The 19,670-nt window shown below is 40.9% G+C and overlaps 1 protein-coding gene across 6 annotated transcripts in view; it reads left to right on the top strand.

Moving 5' to 3' along the window:
* The window catches only part of STK31 (serine/threonine kinase 31), a 57,939-nt gene extending 39,559 nt beyond the window's left edge, over positions 1–18,380 (top strand). For 4 of the 6 annotated variants that reach the window (XM_029071375.2, XM_029071376.2, XM_029071374.2 and 1 more), the window contains 7 exons: positions 477–602; positions 1,796–1,921; positions 2,157–2,243; positions 2,970–3,119; positions 5,271–5,396; positions 12,213–12,281; positions 18,005–18,380. In XM_029071375.2, the coding sequence (XP_028927208.1) occupies positions 477–602; positions 1,796–1,921; positions 2,157–2,243; positions 2,970–3,119; positions 5,271–5,396; positions 12,213–12,281; positions 18,005–18,223 (903 nt within the window). In that variant the 3' untranslated portion in view covers positions 18,224–18,380. The remainder of the gene's footprint in view (positions 1–476; positions 603–1,795; positions 1,922–2,156; positions 2,244–2,969; positions 3,120–5,270; positions 5,397–12,212; positions 12,282–18,004) is intronic. The other 2 variants (XM_039912930.1, XM_029071377.2) reach the window with 2 other exon arrangements.
* Positions 18,381–19,670: the final 1,290 nt, after the last annotated feature.

Genomic DNA, 19,670 nt, shown 5'->3' with positions numbered 1-19,670 from the left:
GACTGAGGGCGGGTTGAGTGTCAAAAGTCTAAGGGATACAAACCCAAGTGCATATAGGTGATGCAGAAGGGAGTATCAATGGGGTGGGGAAATGAGGGATTAGGGAAGACCTCTTAGAGAAGTTTTGATTTTAGTAGGACTTTGAAACTGAGCAGAGTCATCCGATATGAAGCGTGGGAAGGAGTTCCAGGTCAGAGGGAGGAGGTGGGCAAGGAGTCGGCAGTGAGACAAGATTGAGGTTCAGCGAATAGGTTAGAGGAGCTGAGTGTGTGGGTGGGATTGTAGTGGGAGGTTATGTAGGTAAAGGAGGAGGAGGAGCTGATTGAGTGCCTTAAAACCTATGATAATTAGTTTCTGTTTGACCGGGAGATGGAAGGGCAACCATGGCTGAGAGGTTTTGGAGGAGTGGGGAGATGTGATTTACTTATTGCTGCTCTTTCCTTGCCTCAATGATTCAATCAATGTGCATGGTTCAGAACTCCAGTGGGCTTCTGACTCTTAGCCTGGAACGAGACCTTCTGGACACTCACCCCATGAAGAAACTCAGCAGCAAACGTCCTTTAGTGTGTTCCCAAGTGGATGGTCAGAAGGTCCTCCTAAAGGTAAGTGATTTAGCCCTCAATTTAATGCTTCAGATTTTCTCAGCTAACCAGCAATTATAAAAAGTCAAGCTGTAAGGAGAGATGGAGAGATGACTGGTAGTGGTGCCACCCCAGGACGGGAAGAAAACAGAGTATTGTTCCTCTACTTTTTATGTTGTCCTTCCTTTTCCTTAAAGGCAGTATAAGATAAACATTTAAATTCTGGCTAATTTTCTACATCCTATTGTTTCTGATAGTTTAAATCTCAATTCTTTCCCCTCTTGATTGTTCTCTTTCTCTTCAAAGTCTTTCTCTGACTTTGCTTTCCCAACCCATTCTGAACCATCTCTTCCAATCTTTATTAAACAGGAAGCTAATTTGAGCTTGATAACAAACTTTATTAGGAAGATGGGTATTCTCTGGGTAGAATTGATAATCTCCTATTTTAGAATGTTCTACAGAACCATAATTAATTGAAAACTAAGGATGCACTTATTTTAAAATCAGTTGGAATTAAATACCTGAATGTTAAAAATTCATAGTGAGGCACTGGGTTTTCCTTCATATATTCATTTGATACAGTATTTCTCAGAGTGTGGGTTTTTGGCCATGTTGTCCATATAGAAGAACTCCAGGTGGCCCACAACCACATTTTATGTGAAGCAGTGTGGCTTAATGAAAAGAACATGGGCTTGGGAGTCAGAGGATGTGGGTTCTAATCCCGGCTCCTCCACTTATCTGCTGTGTGACTTTGGACAAGTCACTTAACTTCTCTGTGCCTCAGTCACCTCATATGTAAAATGAGGGTTAAAAGTGTGAGCCCCATGTGGGACAACCTGATTACCCTGTATCTACCCCAGTGCTTACAACAGTGCTCAGCGCATAATAATAATAATAATAATGTTGGTATTTGTTAAGCTCTTACTATGTGCAGAGCACATTATTATTAACATTAATATTAACATTATTATTATCTGCCCCCACCTCAAAAATTATTGTCCAGAGCGGATGTCTGCCTTTGCTATTGGATGGGTTCCTGAAGGTGAGTACAGTACAGAGCACTTTTCTTATTCTTTCTGGAAAAAGAGCTGTTTTCGGAGAATGGAGGGAACCTCACAACAGCTCCAGTGGTGGTTCTTGGGACTTTTTGTCCCACCAAGGTAACGCGCTGGTTGAAAAATGAACTAGCTTGAGATTTTGTGTTTGGATTCTAGGCCTATCCGATAGACGTTGAGACAGAGGCAAAGATAATAAAAAGAGCAGCCAGGTATCACAGAGCTTGGAAAGAGGCTAAGGAGGAATCTGGATTATTGCCACTGAAATTCCTGTTTTTGTGTAAGGTAAGGTTCTTTCTTTGCACACTGTTGCCCTTAAAGATTTCAGGGGAAGATTTTTTTTTTATTCTTTCAAACAGAGGAAAGATTTTCCTCAGTTTAAATATGGCCAAATCACATACCACTCTACCTAATCATTTCTCCTAACACCTAGTTAGGGTATCTGGGAACACTGGGACTTTACAAATGTAATTGAATGACCTGGACTTTTACTGTGTACAAATCTCTTCTTGGTTCACAGTCTGATCCTTTGGCTTATTTGATCATTCCGTATTATCCTGAAGCAAGTCTAAGTGTGATTCAGTCCAGTGCCCCTTTAACTTCAGAAGTAAGTCTTGGAACTTGTACAGTTTCGATGAGATTCTTTCTTTGAATGATCTAAACCAGGAATGTTTTGAGCACCTTTTTTTTAGAGAGCCAAAGTAGAAAAATGTTACTGGCAGTGAGTGGGGGTTGGGGAGGGAGAGTGTTGGGAAAGAGAAATTCTTATGTAGGAGTTCCACCCTTAAAATTGTTCTGTTCCTCTCACTCCAAACCAGCCACTGGAAACGTTGTTTCCCAACGCCCATTTCCTCCTGCAATAAGGGGTAGATTCTTTGGCCTGTGTTTTGACAGGTGAGGTTAAACCAGACAGCAAGATTATCAACAGGCCCCCTCTCTCCTTTAAGCACTAAGCTTGCAATCTATACTTAGACCCTCATTTTCTCTTCTTTCTAGTAATATAGTCATGACGCTTTCAGTTTCTCCTAAGTGACTAGGATTTTAAAAACCCTACTTGTTCATCGTTTCTAGGGTGTACTTCTTGGGATATCTTTTCACTGTTTGTATTGTAACAATAAGACAGACAGATGATGTCATCAGTTATAGAATCTGGGTTGACCATCTTTTTCTGTTGGAAGTAAGAATCCATTGCTACTGACCACATTTGGGGAATTAATAGAGATCAAGTTTGGATGTTTTGGATGCAGGGAATTGAAAAGCAAAGAGAAAATATGCAGGCATTAGAAAAACTTGAACTCTTTCTGATTTGTATTTGTGTATTTTTCAACTCTAGGAGGTTTTAAAAGTGATGAAAGGGGTTGCTTGTGGTCTTCATACTCTGCACAAGGCAAACATTGTCCATGGAGCGCTGCATCAGAACAACGTATTTGCTTTGAACCGTGAGCAAGGAATCGTCGGCGATTTTGACTTCACCAAATCAGTGGTAAAACCAAAATTGAACGTTTGGATGTTTTTCTTTTAAATGACCTTTTTCAGAACGACATTTTGAGGGTTAAACTTGGACATCTTGTAAAGAACAAGGAAAATTGCACTTTGAACTTCAGAAGACAATGGTTTTAAAGTAATACCTCTAGTTAAAAGAACATGGAATGCTTTAGAGAAGCAGCACGATGTAGTGGATAGAGAATGGGCCTGGGAGTCAGAAGGTCATGGGTTCTAATCCCGGATCCACCACTTGTTTGCTGTGTGACCTTTGGCAGGTCACTTCACTTCTCTGGGCCTCAGTTCACTCATCTGTAAGTTGGGGATTAAGACTGTGAGCCCCACGTGGGACAACCTGACTACCTTGTATCTACCCCAGCGCTTAGAACAGTGTCTGGCATGTAGAAAGTGCTTAACAGATACCATAATTATTATTATTACTTAAGGCAGGGCCTGATTTCTCATTATGAGTTCTCACTGCTCTTGGAGAATCTGCCGGACTCTGCGGTTATGTAACTGTGAGTGAGTCTGTGGTCAGTTCTGCCCAACCGTTCTCATATTCCTTCTTGGTTACCTAGATGCTTTTAGATTCAGGAAGTTTCTGGGTTAAAGTCATAGACTTGTATTTAGTTGGAGGGGCTGCTCTGTTAACTATTTACTAAAGCAAGCTGTCTTCTTAGACAGTGGACTCCAGTACACTGAAGAGGCAGCGTCTGCTCTATATGTGATTGGGGCCAAAAATCTCTTCAGATTTCAACTGCTGTAATCCAGTTTTCTTGGTTCCATGAAGATAGAGTGTGAAGCAAAAAAGCACTAAACAAAGTGTAGTTTCTCCTAGCAAATAATGTAAACTGGATTTTGGGTTCATAAGATAATAATTATGGTATTTTTTTCAGTGCTTACTTTGTGTTGTAAGCCCTAGGGTAGATACAAGTTTATCAGGTCAGACACAGTCCCTGTCCCACAAATGGGGCTCACAATCTAAGTAGGAGGGAGAACAGGTATTGAATCCTCATTTTGTATTTGAGGAAACAGAGGCACAGAGAAGTGAAGTAACTTGCCCAAGAACACACAGCAGCTGGGATTAGAATCCAAGTCCTCTGACTCCCAGACCTGTGCTCTTTTCACTAGGTCAGACTGCTTCAAAACAATGAATGCTTATATAAAGTGATGAAAAACACTAGTATGATAACATGGTTAACTAGCTGTGTGAATATCAAATACTTTGAAGTTTTCTACATATGACTATAAATTCCCAATTGTCAGAGTGTTATCTTTGACATTCTCTTCAGCCAAAAGGCATCTTTTTGCTAACATACCAACTTTTCACTTTGAGCACAGGGCAGGGATTTTAATGGGAAGGAGAATTGGGAGGGCATAGGCCTCCATTTTGAGTCCTATCAGCCCTAAATGGAAACTCTCGAGTCTCTACGATGACCTGGGATGAGCAAAATGGGGAGTCTAATTCAAAAGACTGTGGGGGTGATCACCTTTAATGCTGCTCTGGACTGGGCACCTGTAATGAGAAGCAGCATGGCTTAGTGGCAAGAGCATGAGCCTGGGAGTCAGAGATTGTGGGTTCTAATCCTGACTCCGCCACTCGTCTGCTGTGACCTTGGGGAAGTCACTTCACTTCTCTGTGCCTCAGTGATGTCATCTGTAAATGGGGATGAAGACTGTGAGCAACACTTGGGATAACCTGATGATCTTGTATCTATCCCATGCCTTAGAACAGTGCTTGGTGCACTGTAATCACAAATACCATCATTTTTAATGCACGTAATGTGAAAATATTGTAAATCTGTATTCCACAAAAGAGATGACTACCTCTGATGAAACTTACTGTGCAATAGACTATTGATCTTATTTATGAAATATGGGAAAAGAAAACATTTAAAACAAGGGCAGAAAACACAGGGAGTAAAATATACTTGTAATTTTATAGAATTGATTATTACATCATAAGGATGATTTTCTAAACATGTCAAAATGTATAGAGCAATCATGATATGCTAGTACGATCTAAATACTGGAATTTTTAGACTCTGTTGCTTTGCTTAATTATGAATAGAAAATATTCACATTACTGTAAGCCTTTTTAAAAATGTTTTGAATGTGATTTTTTAAATCAGCTCTTTTCTTTGCCATATAGAATCAACGTGCCTCTATGAATTCCATGGTAGTTGGTGGAATGAACCTGATTGCTCCAGAATTAAGACTGGGACAGCCAGCTTCTCCATCTTCGGACTTGTATGCCTATGGTTGTCTTTTTCTGTGGGTATGTTATTTCTTATTGAAGTTAAGTCTGCAGTATGTGTGTTTCTGATGTGATTGATGTTAATAACAATGACGGTATTTGTTACATGCTTACTATGTGCCAAGCACTGTACTAAGTGCTAGGACAGATACAATATCATCAGGTCCCACTTGAGGCTCCCATTGTAAGTAGCTGGGAGAATAGATGAAGAAACTGAGGCCCAGAGAAATTAAATGACTTGCCCAAGGTCACACAGCAGGCAAGTGGCATTGGTGGGATTAGAGCTCAGGTCATCTGACTCGTAGGCTTGGCATCTTTCCACTAGGCCACGCTGTGAAACATTAACATTGGTTTGATGAGAAACTGCAAAATTTTATGCCTCATTAAAAAAACAAAAAAACTACTCCCTTACAGTTATTTCCCTGCTGTCAGGGGAAAGAAATTATGAGATTCCAGCAGGAAAATGAAATTTTGGGGGGGGTAAAACCTAATGGGTGTATTGCTTTAGTGGTTCACATTATTTGGCAGGTATTGTCTCTATCTGTTGCCAAATTGTACATTCCAAGCGCTTAGTACAGTGCTCTGCACATAGTAAGTGCTCAATAAATGCTATTGAATGAAATGAATTAGCACTAGGGTCAACCTTCTTTCCTGTGGTTTGTCATCAGAAATCTGTATTGCTTAGGGTCTGCTGTAGCTGCTTGGCCAATCTTAGCAGGCAGGAAGTGAATGCCCTCGTCCCGTCATTCCTGAATGTGGTGGGAAGTGGGAACACCAACAGTTTTATTCCCCACAAGGCTACCGATGTTTTGATTCTACCACTTTGTAAGCCAGCCAACTAGTTTGTTCTAACCAACCCTCTGACATGCCTCATGTCAGGCTATCCCTCTTTGGAATGCATGCCAGCCATTTCCCTCCTTCCTTCTTATAAGGTGTGAAAATCAAGACTCCCAAATTATACTGCTCTAAGTTAGCAAACGGCCACCATGGATTTAAAAATCAAAGTAAGCAGACTGAATGCAAGCCTTCATACTCCACATTTGCACCATGATTTCCTCAGTACGATCCAGTTAGCACCCAAATCAGCAGGAGATAAATGCCTGGCTGTTTCTGAGAGCTTTCATCTGGTTCAAGAGCTCCAACTTCAACAGCTGCACCAGAACAGATTCAGGAGTCCTTTTTTCCCACCAAACCTCAGTAAAGAACTTTCTTCTGTTGCTGTAAGTGAAGTCTCTTGGGTCTAAGCTTTTTGCACCTCAGGTGAGAAAATCTTTCCACACTTCTTATTTTGAAAAGCCGACTGTCAATGCAGTTCAGTCTTCTTTCCTTTGTGGCATTCTATGTGAAGAGGTTTATAAAGGCTCTTTGAAGAAAGTTTCAGTCCCCAGGTCTGTCATATTGACGCTGGTTAATATTTTTGTAAGTATTTGGGAGCTTTGCAAATTAAGTGTAACATCTTCCAGGAAGTGGTCACAAAAGGACTTCCCATTCTATTTGCAGGGTGAAAAAAAAATCAGATGGTGTGAAAAAACATTTTATAATCCTGGATTAAAGGGGTGAATACATTTATCTGTGTAGGCTTCCTTGCCCGAACTTTATGCTGAGCATTTGTTTAAAATTCAGTGCAGAGGTTATCGTTTATTTTTAAAGAATGGCATAATGCGAGGTATCAGATGAGAGTTTTATTATGAATAGTCCAGTCTTTGTGTGCATACCTTCAATGAGTTATGCAAATCTTTAAAGAAAATGAATCCTCTGACTTGTACTGATGTTATGAACAACTGCCTCATATTGTGAAATATCTCCTCCAGACTCTGTGCTGTCATAGCTCATAGCCTGTCTGAATATTTAGTGTATTCATTCAGTCATATTTATTGAGTGCTTACTGTGTGCACGGCACTGTATAGGGGTGTGCTGAGTTCCAGTTACCCCACACTACTTGCAACCTAGGGATACACCCTGTACTATTTCCTGGTGAACACCAGGATTCCTCAATCCCACTCCTAATTTTATATTCAATCACGGCAAGTAAATTAATTCCTTTCCAATCCCCCCCCCCCCTTCAGCCTTGTTCTTCTCTGTTCTGTCTCTTCCTCCCCATCCCCGCCAAAAAAACCCCAACAACCTTAAATTTAAACTCCTACCATTCCAAATGGGATTGGAGGGGTGGGTGTGAGTTCAGGGTGGGCAGAGGAAAAACTGCCTTGGAACTAGAGAGAGTGCAAAGGAGAAGAGGAGGGGTAAGGGGGGTACTGACTATCTGCAGTGATGAAAGTTCAAAAAAATACTGGATCACGGGGTGGGAAGGGTGATGGAGGAGACAGGGAAGGAAAAAAACCTGGTTTGAGGTGTGGGGGGACAACAGGAAAGTTACTAGAAACAGGGATGGTAATGGGGCAAAGGGTTGGAGCTGAAGGGAGGGATATAGAGTGTAATTTTTAGGTTGGGGGTGGTTCTGGAAGAGATCCCAATTGCACATAAGTTAATGGGGAGTTATTTCTCATGGTGCAGCCACATTTTTGAGAAATATAAACTATCAGTGGGTACCTGTGAAGTGTTTGGCCAGATCACTGCTGGGATAGAGCTTGTAGTGAGAGGAGTCTTTCAGTAGGTGGCTCCCCTGGCTTTGTGTTGATGCTAAACTTTTGCCCCCACAGAATTCCAGTTTTTGCATCCTTGGTCACTGCAATTCTCAATGTGTTTGGTTTTTTTTTAATCTCTCTTCTTGAAAGGATGGAAGTAGTCATGGGATATATGGAAAAGTTTCAATTTATCTAATTACGTTTTGCTTCCCTGAAATTTTACCTGCTGTTTTATTTGAATTCAGTTATGGGTTTTTTCCTTTTTACGTTCTGTAATAAAATTACTCTGCTGTGTTAAACTACAATTGTATGTCATTGTAGATGTTACTGCAGCAAAGTAATAGGTCAAGGGAGTCTTAATAAGAGCCTGTGGAGTTTATTAGTCCAGTTGCATGTCATTTTGGAATCTAGTTCAGTGAAGGGTGTGCTGCTGATGCAGTCACTGGGGAGAATGCCGCTCTAGTCCAGAAAATTGTCTGGGGTGTACTTTCCAAATCAAATATGTTCCCAACCAGTCCCTCCCCTTCTTGGTTCATTCCAGAGACATGGAAGTTCCTTGGTTTCCTATATAATTCCTTTGCTCTGCCCTCCGACCCAATCTCTATATTGTTGGAATATCCACCAGTTATGGAATTTCCAGTATGGAAGTATTTTCCTCCACCTGCATTGCAGGCCCCTCCTTCTGCTGTTGAGGCCTTCAGTAGAGGAGGGATTTTCCAGTAGAATCAGCTAGTACAGTAGGATTGATACCAAATCTGATTCCCTATAATGAATACAAGCCTGGTTGTGAATAGATTCTTGAAGAAAATAGACTAAAAAAATTCCCCTTTTTCCTCCCCCCTGCCCCAGACCATCTGCCCCTGCTGCCACCCGCCAAAAAAGGACCTTCATTTTGGAAAGTTTTTTCCCCTCTAATTTTTTGGTAAGCTTTTCATCCTCAAGTATATCTTGAAAGAGAAGCAGTGTGGCCTAGTGGAGAGAGCATGGGCCTAGGAGTCAGAGGACTTGGTTTTTAATCCAGGCTCTACCAATTGCTTGCTTCATGACCTTGGGCAAGTCACTTAACTTCTATGTGCCTCAGTTTCCTCAACTGTAAAATGGAAACTCAATACCTGTTCTCCCTCCTACTTAGACTGTGAGTCTCAAGTGGGATGAAAGACTGTGTCCAACCTAATCAATTTGAATCTACCCCAGCATCTAGCACGGTGCTTGGCACATAGTAAGTGCTAAACAAATACTATAATAATAGTAATAATCATCATCCATCCATTTGGGCTCGCCTAGTTTTGGGATGGGGAAAATGTCATTTTTGTTTTACAGTTCACATTTTAAAAAGGGGAAATCTTTCTATTTTTGTCTGAGTGTTTCCTCACTCAGTTAGGGTTATCCAAGATGTAGTGGATAGAACACGGGCCTGGGAGTCAGAAAGTCATGGGTTCAAATCCTGGTGCCACCACTTGTCTACTGAGTGAGCTTGGGCTAGTCACTTCACTTCTCTGTATTTCAGTTACCTCATTTGTAAAATGGAGATTGAACCTGTGAGCCTCACTTGGGGCAGGGACTCTGTCCAACCCGATTTACTTGTATCCACCCAGTGCTTAGTACAGTGCCTGGCACATAGTAAGTGTTTAACAAAAACCACAATTATTGTTATTATTATTATTTTTACTGGGGGTGAAAGGTTCCAGTTGTTTCCTTGGTGTAAGGAGATGGCTATTTGTCATAAGACAGTATGGCAGTGGAGGGCTCTGCTCTAAAATTGACTCAGCACTATTCTATTTTGATTCTTGGCCTGATTAATATTTAAATCATAGGTTTTCCTCAGCTTTCTGTACCAATTTGCATTTAATTCTAGGAATTGGTGATGCTGGTTTAAAAATATTTGGCTCTATTTTCTTTTCCTTCTGAAACAAATTAATCTACTTTTTACAAAAGTTAATTTGCTGTTTAGTAAATGTCAAAGGTACTGAAGGGAGTGTTTTAGTTTACAACCACCATTCAATTTAAGGTTAATTGAATTGGTATCTTCAGAAATGGAGAATTAAAATAATAGTTGTTTCTATGTGAACAAAGTGCCTAAATTTACCAGTTTTCCTTTAATTCTCTTTTTAAAAGCAGTACACAGTACATAAGGAAAACTGTTTTATCTGTTAAATTGGTGTAAAACACCAGTGTTTGATTCCATGACATAAATTTTCCATTCTCAACAACTGGTATGCACTTCCCATTTTAAAATATTTTAATATTCTTGACAAATACTGCATTCCATTTGTCTACAAAGAGCCAGAACGAATGATGGGAAAAAAGATTGAAGAAACTATCGTTCTCATAAATTACCCTTCTAATACCTGTTTATCTTTGAATTGACTATTATTTCTGTGTAGTGTCTTCTCTTCTTGGTGTTTATATTTTGATACTTTTTCATCACAATTCAGCCTAAGAAGGGGAGAAGAGAGAAAGTAAAGCTTAAGGTGAAAGTGTCGTGAATGTTTTTCAGAAGGTAGATTATTCTTTGGCTAATTCGAATATCATGCAGAGATCCATGAAACATAAATATTTAAACTAAATACTAAAAAATGTAGTTATAGATTGTCATTCTGTGTAGAAGCTTCTCTCACTTTCACAGTGGTTTTGTTCTGAGAAGAGGTAAGACAAAGAAAATCAGTGTTAGAGAAAGATCTGTTTTCCATAAAGAAAGGGCTTAGAGTCCATAAACTCTCAGTTACAGACAGCCCACTTTTGTTCAGATGTTCAGAGCTTTGGGGGGTGACTCGGGGAGCAAAGACTCTGCTAGATAAAGAGAACCTCACTGTGACAAGACTGTTTCCTGTTTAAAATTAGCACAGGACTGGAATTTTTGTACCTGTAATAATCTATTACCTAATACAGAAAAGGCACAGACTGGCTTTGCTGACATTTCCAAGGAAACACATTTGCATCATAGTATTTAGATACAGAAATGGGCTAAATTTTTTTTAAAGTGGTATTTAGCATTCTAGGCCCTAGACTATGTGCTGGGGTAGATACAAGCTAATCAGGTCGGACACAATCCGTGTCCCACTTGGGGCTCACAGTCTTCAAGTCACTTAACTTCTCTGTGCCTCAGTTACCTCATCTGTAAAATGGGGATTAAGATTGTGAGCCTCACCAGGGACAACCTGATTCCCCTGTGTCTACCCCAGCGCTTAGAACAGTGCTCTGCACATAGTAAGCACTTAACAAAGCAACATTATTATTATTATTATTAATTCCCATTTTACAGATGAGGGAATTGAGGAACAGAGAAGTGACTCGCTCAAGGTCACATAGACTTATGTGGCGGAATGGGATTAGAACCCAGGTCCTCTGACTCCCAGGTCCAGGCTCCTTCCACTAAACCATGCTGCTTCTCATCTTGAGACAAATTACTAATTTTTAAAATGAAAAGAGGGGTAATAGTAGGCAGAAGTGGAGGTAAATTACTTCCTTTGGGCAGATGGTCTAGCTCGCTCAGCCATTAAGACACCACTTTGTGATCTACAAAGCCAAATGTTTCTGAATTAAAATTAGGGGAAGAGGAAGCACTAAACTTCTTGCTACCTTTTCCATGGAGCAAGCAGTCCCGTGAATCCCAGCATTAAAATTTGGCCCGTTTTATAACGTGATGGAGACTGACCTTCAGGAAGGCTTTGGGAACTCTTTGGAGGCTCTTCATAGGAAGCGCCCGATAAATACCACTGATGATGATCCAGAGTGCCAGGGATCCCTTCAGGCCGGGCTCCTCCCACCCACAGAACCGAAGAATCTCTTGAAAGTTTTGGATCATCTCAGTCGATGTGCCTGGAGGTGGGGACGGGATGGGGAGTGGAGAGGGAGAGCTAGTTCTACCAGGAATATTCTGGAGCTGACTAGTGCCCTGAGGAAAGAGGCCTGAGCCACCCCAAACTTCCAAGTATCCTGAAAACTTGACTGACCTGAGAATCCATCTTTGGGAAGATTATGGGCTGGAGTTTTTTTTTTTTAAACTGGTTTCACTAATCTCATAGCTACCAAACTTTTGCTACTCTTTGACCGGAGGCTTACAGTTATCACTACAAAACGATAATTCGACACCCTGCCTTCCAGAAGAAATATTTGTAAATAATGTCACAGCCTCTTGAAAGAATTCCTTTCTCCTTGTGAACCAAAGATTGAGCTGTAACTGAATCAAAGAATCACAGTCGTGTCTGTGAATAAGAAGACATGGAGAATTTACTTAACTTTTTCTGTTTTCCAGCTTTGTGCTCAGAATGAAAAAATTGAAACCAATGAGGATGGGGTCCCTGAAGTGGATAAACTTCACCTGGTAGGTGGATTCCTTGTTCAGCAGTTTTTGGATGAGCAGCAGGCATAGAAGAGGAGGAAGATACTTTGAGCAGATCAAGCAAATGTTTGCCTGAAAAAGCCCTGTCACTTTCCTTAAATGCTCTTCAGAAATATGGGAAATGACAGAACTTCAGTCCGACACTTGATAGATCCATTTAGAGCATTGCTTCTCTTTATTCATTGGGTTTCAAATCAATTACCTAAAGTGAAATTCTGCATAATAATCTAAATGTCTGACAGTGGAAAAGCTGTGCAAGTGGAAATAGCAGGAGAGGTTACAGTCACCCACTGACAATAAGGTAAAATACCCACCTAAAATTCTCTTACAGGTCCTTCTTAAATTATTTTTCCTCACTTCAAATTGTGATTTAAATGTATTTTAGTGTAGTGGTGTGTATTAAAGCCTCCAATCAATCATATTTATTAAGGTCCTATTGTGTGCAGAGCATTTGGGAGAATAGAGTTGGTATGGTAGAGTACAAGAGCAGCTATAGTCTAATGGGACTTAAGGCTTTTGGACTAGGCCTGGGTAGGATTATGATCTCTGTTTCTGATTAGATAGTTGAATAAACTAGAGTTTAAATCTTTTCATTTTATCACAAGGTCGAGAATCAAGACTAGTTGGTTAGTGGAGGAGTGGATCACTGCTCCACTATTATTGAAACATCATCTTTGGCAGGTGGGGGTGGCGGGAACTGTACTTCTCGTCCCTTGTTTCCCGTTCCCAATTCGTTTCTTGAATGTATGCTTGTTCTTCAGCTTGTGGCTCAGTGGCAAGAGCCCGGGCTTGGAAGTCAGAGGTCATGGGTTTTAATCCCGGCTCTGCCGCTTGTCAGCTGTGTGACTTTGGGCAAATCACTCAACTTCTCTGTGCCTCAGTTGCCTCATCTGGGAATTAAGACTGTGAGCCCCACGTGGGACAATCTGATCACCTTGTATCCCCCCCAGCGCTTAGAAGAGTGCTTTACACATAGAAAGCATTTAAGAAATACCATTATCATTATTATTTTTAAATGAGGGCAATGCTGCTTGCTCTTGTTCTAAAAACACCTAGGAGTGTGGTTGGACAAAGTGTGAAGTGTACTCTTTCCCGTGGAGATCCGTGTATGGAAACATGGCCACAAACCTCTGTGCCCCCTTTCTCCAAACAGTTCCCCTTTCCTCCACAGTTCCCTGCCTGTGGCATCCTCTACCCCATTCCATGTCTCTGTTGACCTGTGCTCCTCACCTTCCTGAGTTTTATATTCTTGGAATTCTTTTGTTTTTTAAACAGTGTTGTTTCTAGAACTGTGGGGCCAGGTGGTCAGACCGGAGTAGGATAGAGAGAGGACCGGTGACAGTCTCTAGACTGTAAACTCATAGTGGGCAAGGAATGTGTCTGTTTATCCTTATATTGTACTCTCTCGAGTGCTTAGTACAGTGCTCTGCACACAGTAAACAGTGTGTCTCAGTGGAGTGGCTCAGTGGAGTAGAAAGAGCATGGACTTGGGAGTCATAGGTCATGGGTTCGAATCCCCAATCTACCACTTGTCAGCTGTGTGACTGTGGGCAAGTCACCTAACTTCTCTGTGCCTCAGTTCCCTCATCTGTAAAATGGGGATTAAGACTGTGAGCCTCATGTGGGACCTACTCTGCACATAGTAAGTGCTTAACAAATACCAACATTATTATTATTAGTAAACACTCATTAAATGCAATTGAATGAATGAATGAATGACAGTGAAAGTCAATGAGGAAGTAACTATCACCACCCTTGATTCGGTTTAGAAAATAAAAAGTTCAAATAATAGGAAAGCTGTGTGTGGGCGGAGAGGTGCATGGAGGGAGAAGGTGGTGGGGGTGGCCTTGAAAAGAGGGACAGAAAAGTCATTGGTGGTGGCCTGTGACCTCTTCTCAAGGGCAGACAGTCATGGGCTGTGACCTGGGGGAGCAGGGCGAGGGAGTGTGGAATAAGAAGGAAAGGGGTAGAGCAGGTTTACTCTCTGGTAGGTTTGCACAGTGGAATTCGCTCTGACTAGTGGAACCACTGGTGGGGATAACCGGATAGAAGGCGAGCCAACCAGAAGAAGCCATCCCTCCATTGGAAGGTGACAAAGAAATCTGAATGAGGGGTGGAGAAAGGGTGATGTGTTGAACCAGGTTCCCTGCCCACAGTGAGTTCACTTATCAGGTTGGTTTTCTGTTAAAATGTGGATACTTCTCCTCCACCTAAATCATTCACCTTCTGCCTCTATGGAAATTGCAGTGTATTATCACTTGGTTACTGATAATAACAAGCATCCTGGCAAAGTATTTTAGCTGAAGGAGGTATCATTTGTAGAAGGTGTCAATAATCCTCTTCATACTTAGTGATTATTGCAAAAGTACAGAAAAAACTATAGTACATACAGTTCCTCTTGACTTTGCTTTTTAATTTTAGAGCTTCTTTGACCTGCTAAGATTCTGTTAATGGGGTGTGAACGAAATGACTGGAACAGTAATGAAAGTGGCCAGCAAGATAGAAAGCTAATCTGATAAGTAAACTCACTGTGGGCAGGGAACATATTCTGCTAACTCTTTTGTGTTGTGCTTCTGCATTTAGTAAGCGCTCAATAAATACTGTAGAATGATTAAGTGTTTGTTCTCAGATGCATCCTTCAAAACCTTTATTCCTACTGTGTCAGGAATCACCACGGCCTAGTGGAAAGAACACAAGCCTAGGAGTCAGAAGAACCTGGGTTCTAATCCCAGCTCTGCCACTTATCTGCTGTGTGACCTTGGGCAAGTCACTTAACTTCTCAGTTACCTTGTCTGTAAAATGGGGTTGAAAACTGGCAGTCCCATGTGGGACATGGACTTTGTCCAACCTGACTAGCTTTTATCTATCAGGTTTAATACAGTCCCTGACACATAGCACTTAACAAATATGTTCAAAAGAAATACAGATTTTTTCTAGTACAAATGAAGAGTGTGTTTCTGCTTTAGTCCCTCAGTGTCAAAATGTTAACTGTCTAGGCCCAATAAAATTTCTAAGATGAATTTAATGTAGATTTCTTAAAAACTTTTAAAAAAGGCCTTCTGATTTTCAAAAGAACTAAGTGTCCAAGTAGTTTATTGCAGGTCACGAGAAACTAAAAGCAGCCCAAGTCTGCATGTTGGTTTGTTTTGGGGTGAGTAGAATGAAGTGACTGCCTGTGATAAGTGATAAAGCTCATTAACGGAGAGTTCCAGAACAAAATGAAATACATGCTTTAGGTGTTAATTTAAATAAGATTCAACAAAGAAATCTGCTCACGAGGATGTGGGTTGTTATATGCTGTCATCACCATATGTTTCTTTTGAAGTCCAATTCTGGTTAGTTTTTTGTAAAAGTATAAATTAAGGTACCCTGTGAAAGAAGTACTTTATTGTAACTTTTTCCATTTTTTTTTGAAAATTTCATAGTCCAAGTGGGAAGTGTTGGACTGAGGGTTTGCCTGGTTTACTTCAGGTATAGAGCCCAACCAGGTCATTTGGGACATAAGCTCAGATTTCTCTGGTTGAGCTACTTCTGTGAAGGAAATCAACTCTGTTCTTATTTCACATAGATTGGGCAGGGCCTGACATTTTAATTCTCTTTTCCCAGAATTTTTTTTTCCTTTTTTACAATATTGCTGTCCATGAATAGAAGACTGTGTTTTTTAAAGTGTCCCATAATCTTCCTAAATCAGTCACTTGAGCCACCCCTTCCACCTCAGTAACCTTCAGAAAGTTTTGTGGGTGGTTTTTTTTTTAAATTATAGAACAAGATTTTTCTGAGTTTTTTTTTAACGAATAGGCAAATCCCAGGGTATAGCCACCTCATTATCCAATCTGGGAATGCTGATGTATGTCTCCCCATTTTAGTATGTCAGCTCCTTGTGGGGAAGGATCATATTTCCATAGTGTATTGTATTTTGCTGGCCCAAGAGCTTAATTAAGTGTTCTGCACACAGCAAATGCTCAATAAATACCACTGATTGATTGAAAATATCTTCTTCATTTGCATCTCTAGATATTGGTGTCTGCATATTGTTCTTTTGAAGCTTTCCACATTAATTTGTCGCTCTGCTATATATAACATTTTACTTGTGATTCATCTGAAGTGCCTGTTTGCAAGATCTTTCCCAGAAAACTGATGAGAATTATTATTTAAATTCAGAGAACAATTCAGAACATTGGGTTTAGAATAGTTAGCCACTCATAATCTGTATCATCTATCTAAAAGGGAGCCACATGTCCCCCATGGGTCTCACAGTCTTAATCCCCATTTTTACAGATGAGATAACTGAGTCACAGAGAAGCTAAGCGACTTGCCCAATGTCATACAGCAGACAAGTGGTGGAGCCAGAATTAGAACTCAGGTCCTTCTGATTCCTAGGCTTGTGCTGTATCCATTAAGCCATGCTGTTTCTTTGTACTGTTATGAAGTCATTTTTTGTCCAACTCTTCAGTGTCTTAATAACAATATCACTTGTGGTAAGCACTTTCTTTGTGGTAAGCCCCTTTCTAAACGCTGGGGTAGATACAAGATAATCAGGTTGGACACAAGTCCTTGCCCCATGTGGGACTTGCAGTCTCTAAGTAGGAGGAGAACAACTATTTAATTCCCATTTTACAGATGAGAAAACCAAGGCACAGAGAAGTGAATTCACCCTGAATCATACCGTGAGCAAATGGCAGAACTGGGAATAGAACCTAGATCCTCCAACTTCCAGGGCCAGGTTCCTTTCCACTAGACCATGTTGCATCTCTTGTGTTACATTTTCAGGGTTTCTGTTGCATTTCTTATCTTTTAAAAAAAAAAGATTTCTGATCAGTGCTGAAATAGTATTTGACCTTCTGTGAGTACCAACACATCTTAGCCTTTGAAAACTAAGTGAATGATTTTCTTAGTTCTTTTATGGCCAAGAATATTGTCAAAGAATATTTGTGCTCATTTAATGTGAAAGTGTTTAATAATAATGTTGGCATTTGTTAAGCACTTACTATGTGCCAAGCACTGTTCTAAGCTCTGGGGTAGATACAAGGTAATCAGGTGGTCCCACATGGGGTTTACAGTCTTCATCCCCATTTTACAGATGAGGGAATTGAGGAACAGAGAAGTGAAGTGACTTGCCCAAAGTCATAGAGCTGACAAGTGGCAGAGCTGGGATTAGAACCCATGACCTCTGACTCCCAAGCCCGGGCTTTTCCCACTAAGCCACGCTGCTTCTCTACTTAAAGAGGAAAAAGTAGTTGAGATAGTCCAAGGAGTTTGTGTTTAGAACAGTGCTTGGCATGTAGTAGCAGAAGAAGAAGCAGCGTGGCTCAGTGGAAAGAGCACGGGCTTTGGAGTCAGAGGTCATGGGTTCGAATCCCGACTCGGCCACTTGCCAGCTGTGTGACTGTGGGCAAGTCACTTCACTTCTCGGTGCCTCAGTTACCTCATCTGTAAAATAGGGATGAAGACTGTGAGCCCCACGTGGGACAACCTGATTCCCCTGTGTCCACCCCAGCGCTTAGAACAGTGCTCGGCACATAGTAAGCGCTTAACAAATACCAACATTATTATTATTATTAGTAAGTGCCTAATAAATACCGTCATTACTATTATTAATAATTATATTCTGCTTTCAGGTAGTGGTTGAATGATTTAATTAGTAGATCTCCTCTCCTAGGGACTGCATCATTTCTCTATAAACATGGTCATTTTCTTCCAATCAGGATGATGGTGTCAAGTCCCTGCTATCCAGCTTAATTTGCAGTCGAAATTCAGTGACAGCCGAGCAAGTCCTCAGAGCCAAGTGCTTCTTGCTCCTTAAGGTGACGGTGAGTCCAGGCTCAGAGAAAGGTTCTCCATGTGAAGAGGAAAAGGAGCATGAAGAGAAACCTCAACCTTACGATGAAAAGGCAAAGATTGAGGAAGCTGATCCCAATCAGTAGGACGTTATCTTCCTGTGAACCTCAAGTTTCTTTTTCATTTGTTTAGAGTCTGTTAAAGTTACTAAAAGGAAGTGTGAAGTGAATCGAGTTCCAGAAACTATTGCTATCCTCAGTTATTACTGCTCTAGAGAAATAAAAACCTGTTTGGGTAAGCAAAGCAGTGTACTGTGTTTTTTTGGTAAGTTTTAGTTCTGGCTACTGAAATTCCTCAAAGAGAATTTTTAAATTAGGGTATTAGGTTGGGACTTGAATAACTGGATTCAAAAATGAATGTGCAGAGGGTGATTAATGTTCATAAAAGTGAATAACATTCAGTTTAAGAAGATGGGGAGGTTGGAAATGGGCCTGGAGCAAAACAAAATTCTGGTAAAAATGTCTCTGGCCACCAGGTGTTGCTCCTGACTAGCGATGCTGTTCTTGCTCCAGGTTTGAAACCAGAATCTACAGAGAAGATTTTAGCAAAAGCCAAGTAGAAAGTCATTACCCAGTGAAGTTTACAGGATTATTTGAAGGGATGCGGTTGGATGGAGTTGGAGATGCCTAAGTAGAAATTAGACTTAAGTTGTCTTTGTAAATGCTTGGGTCCTTGATTATTTGACTTTGTAATTTTTTTTTTTCTGTTCAGAAGTCTTTCTGTTTTGACATCATCTCTGACAAATGATCAGTCAACTCTGATCATTTTGGAAAGAGGTTTGAGTTATAAGAGTTTATGGCAGTGTAGACAACTCCTGGATATAAATTCATAAATTCCTGGACAGTCCCTAAAAATGAGCTACGATTGGTCATATCCATAAAACCCATAAATGTCCATACACATATATGCCTAGTCACCACATTAGGGGTAGTGGAAAATGGTGGAAGAAATCCTCACAAGTGCTGCCAATCTATCAATCAGTGGTATTTATTGAACACTTAGTGTTCAGAGCAGTGCAATAAGCATTCGGGAGAGTGCAATCCAATAGTGTGGGTAGAGACTATCGCTGCCCACAAGGAATGCACAGTCTAGAGGGGATGATGCACATTAAAATAAATTACACCTGAGGGAAATGGCAGACTATTAGGGATATGTACATAAGTGATATGGGGCTGGGGGTGGGATGAATAGCAAAGTCACCACTGCCTCATTTAAAGTGGTGGGTCCCTGGGGCCAGGATTCTGCTCCACCAGGGCTGGTTCCAGGAGCTGGGCAACACAACTAGGCTAGGAACTTACAGAGATCTGGGTTCAAAGTACTTGGGGATCTAGGACAGGGGACTCCATCTTGCCTACCTGCATGGAAGGATCCTTTTTCAAATTAAGCTTGGTGGTTGGCTTCTTTCCAAATACTTATACCCCACCTCCTCTACTGCATCAGCCTCCTTCGTTGACCTCCCTGCCTCCAGTCTAACCCCACTCCGGTCCATACTTCACTCTGCTTCCTGAATCTTTTTTTTCTCCAAAATCATGC

The sequence above is a fragment of the Ornithorhynchus anatinus genome, chromosome 8, assembly GCF_004115215.2.
Source record: "Ornithorhynchus anatinus isolate Pmale09 chromosome 8, mOrnAna1.pri.v4, whole genome shotgun sequence".
NCBI lineage: Eukaryota > Metazoa > Chordata > Mammalia > Monotremata > Ornithorhynchidae > Ornithorhynchus > Ornithorhynchus anatinus.
This window is presented reverse-complemented; position numbering and strand designations above follow the sequence as displayed.